Below are 10131 nucleotides of genomic sequence, written 5' to 3'. Positions count from 1 at the left end.
AGAAATTTGGTAGAGGGAAAACCAGCTCAGTTGCCAAACGTCTGCAAAAACTGCTTAAGTCTAAAAGAAACAGGAGCTTTTCTGCAGAGCAACAATTGTGCCTGGAATACATGAAACTCCATTTATCAAATGGTCCTTCTTCCACAAAATTAAATCAGAGCAGAACTAAATTGAAACCCAGTAAAACTGACTAGAAACTAAAAAGAAAAATAGGCAGTATTAGCCAAACCAGCAAACCAGTACCAACCAAAAAAACCCCACCACCAAACCAAACAAACCTTAGAAGTTTAATTTTTTTTACCTGGGGGAAAACAGAGAAGAATGGCTATTACTACTGGCCCTCTGTGGAAGGTGCTCATCTGGTACATGATCAAGAGTGTAAAACCCTAAATTCAGGGAAACTTTTATTTTGCTCTCACCTGAAAGCTATCATTTGGAATTTGCTTACCCCTGGAGCAAAACCACTACCACTATTGAGCCTGCCACGCTGCTTATGATTGAAGAGCAAAATTCCACTTTCATAATGATAATCATTCCAGCGCTTCTCTCCTCCTCTCAGCCACCTTGAAAACGAACAGCTTCACACAGCATTTAACCAATATGGTGTTCACCATAAGGCCCTGCCATGCAGCACATGGGATACGGCCTGAATGCAGTTTCGTGAGCGTGCCACTACTAAGTCAGTATAGGATTTCAGTTCTTCCCCTAAAAACACTTTACGCGACTTGTCCTGCTCTGCAATGACAAAAATATTGCTGGACAGGAGACCCAAAAGCTGAATGGGTCAATGAATATTGAGATTGCAAAGCTCAAGAGTTGTACGCCTGCGTTAGCTGCTAGCTGATTAGCAAGTCATTTAATCTTCCTTTGCCCTTTTTCCATCCCTGACCTACTTAGGAAATGCTACTTAACCTTTTTTTTTTTATAGTATTCAGCACCCTTGTGCCTTTAGGTCATACTGTTGGAATCTGCTCTTGTAGCATCTGAACACTTCATATTCGAATACATTCAACTTCCAGCATCCCCCCGGCACTGTTAACCATGACAGTCTGTGTGTGGAGAAGTGCAATGCAGCGGGGTTAAAGCTTCAACAGGAAGCTTGTGGCAGAGTCGGAAACTAAGTTTGGGTCACACAAAGAAAGCATGGACTTTCTCTTTCACTAATGAAACAAACATCCCTCTCAGTTAATCCCTTGACAGTAATAAGGACAGAGCTCAGCATGCCAGAGCAGTGAGCCTTTAACAACTTGCATTACAGATTTATAAGGAAATACAGTGTTTCTGTCCTTTAAAAATGAAAACAGTGCTAAAGCCATTGTGACAAATAAATTAACAAGGCCTTTTCAAAACCATCTATGACTCTTCCTCCACTGTTTTACAGATACCATATGTGGCCTAATTGTTCTTTCATAAAGCAAAGGAAACATGAAATAAACCCTGCCCCGCAGAGTAAGGTTGTTGGTCCAGCAAAGCTGTCATCAAAGTAAGGACTGTCTCTCCACAACCTCCTTTTGCGACTTGGGGTGCACGGTTACAAGCTTTGATCCTTGTCCGAGAACCTTGCGTCTCTGCAATTAGACTCCAGATAAAAATGACTCCAGCCGAATATTGCAACAAATGTTTAGATTAAAACCAAAAATCCCTACATCTGCTAGTTTGCTCTCAAACCCCTACTTTCTTTGAGGAAAAATTCAGTCCCATTTATTACTGGGGTCTGATGGGTGGCTCCTGGTTAATCTCTGTCTGTCTCCCTGGTAAAAGTCAAAGGAGACGAGACAGAGGTGAGCAGGGAGCAGCCTCCAGCCCCTGTTCCTGTTATCAGGGTCCATCAGCAGGTGACCATTGCTCGTGTCCAGGAACAATAAATACAGCCCATGGCTAAGGGAACAACCATGCAGCGTTCTTCAGAAGTCTCAAAGAGCATTAGCTGGATTCCAGATTTCGAGAAGGAAGTTTCCCTAAGCCCTCAGGTCTTGTATTTTATGCTGCCTGCTCAAAATATAAACAGACACTGCAATTCTCATGGTAGCTTGCTAAACTAATAGTTTTTTTCATTTTAGACAGTCTTTATTCAAGCAACCTCTACAGACATGTATCACTGTGATTAGAAATAGTGTGCCTCCGCCAGCTTTTGTGCAATTTGAACGTTTAGCTGTTGTGGCAACAGTAAATCACAGTTTACTGTGTTCCCAAAAGCAAGCTGTGTGTATATTTGCCTGACATTTTTTTCCACACCATGTCAATGAGCAGCTGAGCGTTTGCAAAAAAAGAGAATCTATGGCACAGCAACGTGGGTGCTGCAGCTCATGCTTCTGCCAAGGACCCAACATCTGACTGACCTGAAGCACTCTCCAAGCAATGGCAATCTACTTTGCATGGTCATTTTTAATAACTGTTCTGCAAGACTCCTGCTAAAAATGATAAATGATAATGACTTGCTGTCAAACCAAGTTTCAAGGTAGCATCTGCTCGTGAAGAACATCAAACTAATTAAGTCTAAACAGAAGCACAGCCAAAGTCTTTCCCTTGCTTAAAAGTGGCTTGTGAGCGTAGCGAAAAGAAGTGTCAAATTGGCAAATTCCTTAGTAAATGATGACACTGAAAATGGCACAGGGTAAGGAGTTTGACCCAGCTAACATCTTGAACCCAGTGGCTGTCAGAAGAGAGAGGAATCAGAAGCTCCCATAAATGATGCTCTTTCCTGACAGAAGACGGCTAGCAAAAATGACTGAATTACAGATAATGCTCTGGTTTCAGATCCAGCCTTAAACCCAATGCAGTCACAGGTGTCCAGCAAAGGCATTTGTGCACATTTTGTTCTCAGAGCTGGTGACGATTCTTCAGCCCTCAAGTGAGCTTCATCATTCCTGACAAACACGTGAAGTCTTGCTATTCCCTGGGTGAATGGCTACTTCAGTCAAAACAGCAAGAAAACAAAAAGGAACAGAAGCAAAGCAGATGGCTTGTTAGTCTTTCGATGGCAAAACCATGGAGTTTCCTCCACACCCTCGAATCCTCCAGGCTCCCCACTGAAGCGCCATGCCAGATGTGGCCGAACAGTAGCGTGCAGCTCCTTCCTGACCTGCTGAGGCCTCAACCCTCCTGCGTAGTCTGGCCCCCAGCCTCCAAAGATACCACTGTACTCACACGGAGAAAGATTATTTTCTTTAGCATTACAAAATGATGGCCCACTGAAAGTGGGTCGCCGAAAGCAAAGCATCAAAAGATAGCTGGCCTCCTTTGAGTCATATCTGAGGCTAAAAGAAACTTTAAGGTACAGCTCTGTGGTGGCTCATAAATGACCTACCCCCTGTGAAGACCCAGTAGGAAACTGGCTCAGAGATACACAATTATTTACTTCTAAGACAGTTCCTATGGAGACTGAGTTTGTCAGGAGAGGTATTTGCTCTTATGAGATCATCTTCGTCTCACACACTCTCGTTATGCCTGTCTCTGTCCTGTCCATCAGTGGTGGCCCAGAGGGAGCTCTCAAAATCAGACCTGCTGTGTCACAAGGCAGCACTCCTGGTGTCAGGTAAAGCCGCCGGAGCTCTGCTCAGCGCAGGGCTAGCGTGGGGTGGTTTGCAAGGCACTCCGCAGTGGGAAGGGGGACAGCAAGCCCCCTCGGCAGCACCGTTCTTGCAGAGCAGTGCCGGCACAGCTAGCGACTCAATAACCCCTCATTATCTGGAGGAACAGAGTTGACTCAGGTTTTAGGATCAGTCAAGTTTTCTTGTAGGTTGTGAGACAGTCACAGAGAAAAACATCTAAATAATTGAGAGACCAAAAGCTCTTTCATAATATATATTTTATAACACTCAGGAATGTGCCCATAATTCCATTCGCGACAGGCAATGGAAGGGCTTCCTTCACCAGAGATCTTGCCACCTACTTTCAGATAGCAATCAGGTGAGAAACGTATTACAAAAAGAGTACTGTTAGGGCCAGAGAGGAATTTGTTTAATTTCATAAAATTATGGGGTGACTTGGTAAAGATGTCAGCAACGTGGATGGATGCAGAAGCCTGCTGGATAAGGGGGATACTCATATGTGGAGCCCAGTTTCACTCCAGTTGCTGAATGCCAAAGTGACGCTCAGGTGAGAGGCGTCAGGGTGTCTGCAGGATCTCTGGAGCCCGTGTGGCTGAGCTCTGTGCACTGGGCAGCTGTGCCTGTGCATAGGAGGCGAGGCTTACAGCTTCGCTCTGAGAGCCAGGCGATACCGGGGAGCCGTTCAAAGAGGCTGCGCAGTTGGCTTGGCGTGCGGGTCTGCCCTCTTCCTGGGCTGAGCAGCTTCGTGCTGTCATTTCGTGGCAAAATGGTAGCAAGAGCAGCTATGTGAAAGCGTGGCCCCCAGGGACACCTGCATAGGTTTAGCAAAAACGGACTTTTACTGAGTTTTAGTAAGGCTCTTGAACTTCTTACAGAATATGTGGAGCACCTGACAAAGGGATGCTACCTTCAGGCCTAAATCAGCCTTGTTAGGTACTCAGTCCCTCTGCTTTGAAGTGGGATAACAGATACAGAGAAACCACATTTATTGGAAAAAACACAGAGCTGGCAACAAAATATGTAAAGAAAAACTGACAATTCTTTTAAATATGTCTTTAGTTTACAGTTTAGTACTGTAATTTTCCCAGTAGTTTAGAGTAAAGAAGACAGCTAAGGAGGAATCAGTGGGGGTTTGTCATTGGTTTCAAAGTTGCTAGGATTAATAATCTAACGTTTAGGTATAAACATGTAAATGATATGTAGTGCATTGTCTAAATGTGCTACATCTAGGTATAAGCACAAAAAGCTGCTGGTTTTGAAGAATGTATTTCAATCAAGCATCAGTAATACTAGATGATAGAGTATTACAAACATACTCATGTTAGCCTAATAACCAAGCCAGATACTTTACAGTAGATCCACCTATGTATTATTAATATCTAAACATTTCTGCTAATAAATCATGTAATAAGAAATGGAAATAAAAATTAACACCCATAACTAATTGGAAAAATGTTTTCATCAAATTAAAAATTTTCACAAAATGTTTTGTTCAGATCTTCAACTCTTCTAATTAATAATCTGACTTTTCTGTTCATAATAGGTAAGCTACACATTACTCAGACCCTCTGGCACCTTAACTGATTCCCCAAGTTTTCTGCAGTGAAGAGCTGTTTATCAGTACTATACTAAGAATAATAATGAAGTACTCCATCAGTAATTCTGTTAACTTTTAACTTAAGAAATGTAATACTATTTTTTGTGCTACAAACAGAAAAAGTACACATCTGGTATAATTTGCTTTCATACAGCTTAATGTAATTATAATTTATTAACAAATAGGTGAAACGCTACATTATTTGAGCAATTTTAAGTGCAACCAGGTCCATTTGAAATAATAAAAATGTTTCTCCGTAGGTGTAACTGCCTTTTCACTCTGAATAAATACGGATAGCCGCAACAGTCCAACAATATTAAATCCACCACTGAACTTGAATAAATGAAAGATGCGAGTTCTGTAGCCATCTGATAGGCACATACTCCAATCAGTAAAACAATTCTGTATTTTCGGTTGTCTATTAAAATTAATAGAAGTTGGGACCTTTAGCATGTCATGGGGTAGGGATCCAAATTTCCAGACAAAATACTTGGTTAATAGCAGGAGGTTGTCTCTTTTATAGCGCTTGACCAAAGAAAGTACCTCTTCTACATTGTAAAACAGTGGAAGAGACATGGGCAATTAGCACAAGCAAAACATTTTCACTTGATAAGTCAATCTGGGCTGTTTTTTCTGCCCTGTCAGCAGTGTCTGAAGACAAAGGAGACACAGCAGCCCCAGGAGACAGCTTGTCTGCCCAGCGGTTTTTCTGGGGGATCGCTTAATTTCTTTTAGAAAGCACATAGCAAACCTTCTAGGTATCAAAATTTAATATGCCACATAGCATGCTGCAGCAACTGACACCACGGGACATGTGAAAGGCTATAGCAAAGTGGCATCTTTAGGAAACATACTTCTGTACTTTGTCTCCACCTCCCTAGTTATCATAACAATCCCTTGAATAGGCAATAAGATGTGGTCTTGTCTCGAGTAATTCGATAAGCAGTTGATAACCAACAGTTCATTAAGCTCTTGGGATATATAAGCCACAAGGTTTTCAGCATGCCCCTGCACTTGTGGGGTTTGACAGCTCCCTGCTCAGCAGCCCAGGAGTCACTGGAAGATGGTCTTGACTGCAAAAATACTTGTTTTTGCTGTGAGTGGTTTCCTAAGAGTGGCAACAGGCTTTGACATTGGATTATCCACAAAATGTGTAGTGATACCCAAGGAGATGGACATGTGCCACAAGATTGGATATTCTGAAATGAGGCTTCCCAACCTGATGGGACACACAAGCATGGCAGAGGTTATCCTAAAATCTACCACCTGGCAGCACCTTGCGCATACGGACTGTCACCCTCACGTGAGGACATTCCTGTGCTCCCTGTTTGCACCCATCTGTTTAGATACGTAAGTACCACAGCACAGTGCAAAACTCCAGACATTATTTGTCAGAACAGGGATCAAATGAAATGCATGTTTATCATAACCTAAAGGTGATCTCTACTTTTTCTGAAATAATTCTGTTAACTTTTTTGTACTCATCGGAAAGAAAAGTTCTGAAAACATGTTCCACTTCAGCTTTAGTTTGCCTTGGGAAAATGAATGCTTTTGTCAAAAGATATCATGTTTTGTTTTGTTACAGTTGGAATTTTATTCTTGTTAATTTAGGGTTGAAGCACTTACTGTGAATAAAAGCATTTTAAAAACTGTGACTTAATCCTGTAAGCTCAGCCCAGTCCATATACAGACCACTTGTGTAGTTTGCACAGCTGCTGCTTTTAGAAATATATTATTATTGAACGGTGTTAAACATCAGCGAAGATGATGTACTTCACACAGAAATCATTGTTGCAGTAGTTTCTGTTGTCACTGAGTGAGTTTAACTGATTCAGCCTGGTATTTCCTCTGGCGACAGGTTTATCCATCCTTGTAGGAGTATGTGTGTTGCCGTCCGTGACAGCTGTGCCCCCGTGCTCGCCTGCCACGGACACCCCTGGCCTGACAGTCTGGACTGTGACCGATTCCCTGCAGACGAGGACATGTGCTTGGCATCTCTTACAAAGGAATATAAATACTTGCACAAAGGTAGCTGAAAGATGGCAGAGGGGAGGGTGGCCATACTCTGTGTTCCTGGGAATCAAGGAGATAACAAGGGACACCGTTCCCAGAGAGTCTGTGATTTTGTAAATGGAGTTGTTTCTATCTGTACTGCTTCACTCTCTTCATGCAGATGGCAGGGGAAAGTGCTGGTACTTGCAGTGTAAGCTGCAGCAGACCTCAGATGATGTAAATCAGCATCACTCAAAAAGAACCCAAACTGTAGATAGTCTACGCTGAGATAGTGAAGAAAGGCAATTATCACCCTGCACAGCTATGGGCAGTATTATACCCACATACAGACAGCACACTGTGTTTGATTTATTTTGAGATATCTTTTAGACTTATCAATGGCCCTTATCATTGATAAATTTACATATACAATGAACTGGTTCTCAGATCAGCTTAGAAAAGCTGGCATGATTTACTATCTGATTTTCCTTAGGGAAACCTGAGTTACCGTGACATTAATGTTCAGATCTTCCTATGTACTCAGGTTTATTACCTTCTGCAGAAAACAGTAGGAATCAGCCACTGCTAGCACACCTAAATTCATATATCCACAATCCTAGTGCAGCTGCACCCAGAGTCACTGACAGAATCAGCCACCTAACCCTTTTCCCACCTACTGTAGCCATATTAAAAATAATACTGTATTTGTTACTGTATTTGATGCTGATAATTGAGCTTGTCAGTCTGAACAAGGACTGAATATGCATGAAAAATGAAAATCCTTTTCATCCCTAGCCATGTTTTCAGAGAAGTGTATAGATTTTTTACATTATCACTGACCAATTTTGTATTTTCTCTGTCATCCTTGTGGTTAAACAGTGGGCTTTCAGCTTTGACAGCAGAAAATTAAACCAAAAGATTCTAAAAGATAACGATGAGACTTTCTAATTTCTTACCAGTCCTACCAAAGCCTGCCTGCCAGACCTGCCCAGCAGTGGAGGAATTCTTTACGCACAAACGAGTTCTTGAAGTTTTCTGTGACAGTAACTTTGGTAAGTCCGTGCTAATATGGCTGCTATTAAAGAGACAAACAACTCTCCTTCTAAAATGCTTTAAAATTAAGATTATAATAAGTGACAGTTTCTGCTGGGATTTCAAAGGATTAAGAGTTTGGCTGCAGACTTAACTTTAGGTTGTTTTTCAGAATATGTTATTTCTAATCAAAATATAAGGAGGATTTTTTTCGCATGAAAGATTAATTAATAATCTAGTTTACAACCAAATAGCTCTTCCGTTCTTGTCTAGTTGGCTACAGTGTAGTACAACATGCTTTATTTTTGGCAAAAGCAGCCAAATAAGCGGGTTTGCCTTTTATTAGTGGTTAAACCAAAAGTAAAGCTTTGGTATTTTACAAGCAAAAGGTGTGTCCTTGTTACTTGTGTGCATGAGTTTTTCATGATACATAGCTTACTGAAAAGGAAACTCAGAAAATCGTATCAGTAAAAGAAATTCTTACCTTGTGTTGTCTTACTGGAGTGACAGGCAATACTTTTGAGCTTGCCCTAGAAAATTCCCGCAAAGCTCTTTGGCGTCAGTGCAGAGACTCTCAGCAACTTTGGCTGGCATTAGATCAAGCCGTATAGAGAAATTTCATACTAAAAAGTGTTGGGGGAGTCAAGTGGGGTGGGTAGATGCCTATAATGAATAGGGAATATGTAAAAGGGTGGTATCAGCAAGCGCTACTAGCTACTTTTGCTGAGGGGTTCCTAACATGGACAAAGTGAGTTTCAGGAGAATTGCTTGGGCAAGCTGGGCAGCCTCGTAGTACAAGAACAACACCAGCAGCTTACAATATCTAATTATCTGAAAAGTCTGACATACATGGTGATGGTAACATTACTTATTTTTCTGGAAGTATTTTTTCCTAGTTGCCTAATTCCATGAAAAAAAAATCTTTACTACATAACCTTTATTTTTTAAAAATGTTTTAAAATATATACTGCTGCTGGAGAAGGCCTTGCCATACTCTATCAGCATAAATTATGATAGTATTTTTAAGGAACCATCCTACTTTCATTGGTAGTGTTTCTTTCTGCATTTGAGTAAATGAAGTGACTTACATGTTTCTTTCTCTTTCCTTAGCAGTGAAAGTAAAGCTGTCCAAGAAGAGAACAGTATTTGGTGACCAAGAGTATAACATTGAATGCCAAGTGGAATTCATTACCCAGGGCTCACTCTTGCCTTATGAAACTCAGAGTATGATACAAAAGTGGCTGCTTATCAATGAAAACTGTACGCAGAGGATGACTCCGACCTATCGTCCCATGGTGTATCTCCTTGTGGGGAATATTGAAGAGGGCATCATTTTAGTAAACCAGGTTTATCGTTGGCAGAGGAGGGACTCCCAGCTGAATTTGGCCACTCAGAAGTGGAGATACCATAAATGCTTGTAAATATTTACCATGTTATTTGTAAAAATATGATTATACTTCTCATGCCAAACCTATCTTGTAAATAGGAATGTATTATAAGTGGAATGTAAAGTCTTAATTTCCTTTTAAATTGTATTATAAGTTGAACATAAATCCCAGTGTTATAAGGCTCTGTATTGTTACAGCTATTCACATCAGGTTTGAACTTGGCCAACCATGTATAAATGTTTCTTTGAGTTATTGCAAAAAAAAAATTGTAATGTGTGCAAAAACTGGCATAAAACAGTTTTAATCCAGCTGAGTACCTTTAATATATCGTTCTATAGCACCCACTGCCATTTTCTCCAGTTACCTAAACTTTCCCTTCCTTGATGTTTCATTAATACACCTCATTTTCTCCCATCAGAGTATTTTAAAAGAAGGCAGCCCTCTGCTGGTCGCTTTTGCCGGAATCACAGTGGAATAAATAGGAACTGTAAACACGATATGGTTGGCCCCAGCCACAAGAAGATTTGGTTATTGAGTGTCATTTTACAATGACAGAGCTGAGAGCGGCTCG

The 10131-nt window shown here is 41.2% G+C and overlaps 1 protein-coding gene across 1 annotated transcript; it reads left to right on the top strand.

Moving 5' to 3' along the window:
* The first annotated feature begins 6211 nt into the window (after positions 1–6211).
* LOC126044419 (secreted frizzled-related protein 2-like) lies at positions 6212–9593 on the top strand. Its single transcript, XM_049814051.1, has 4 exons — positions 6212–6498; positions 7007–7176; positions 8100–8192; positions 9283–9593. The coding sequence occupies exons 1-4, from the start codon at positions 6212–6214 to the stop codon at positions 9591–9593; spliced, it is 861 nt and encodes a 286-aa protein (XP_049670008.1).
* Positions 9594–10131: the final 538 nt, after the last annotated feature.

This window comes from Accipiter gentilis, chromosome 11 (assembly GCF_929443795.1).
Source record: "Accipiter gentilis chromosome 11, bAccGen1.1, whole genome shotgun sequence".
Classification (NCBI taxonomy): domain Eukaryota; kingdom Metazoa; phylum Chordata; class Aves; order Accipitriformes; family Accipitridae; genus Astur; species Astur gentilis.
This window is presented reverse-complemented; position numbering and strand designations above follow the sequence as displayed.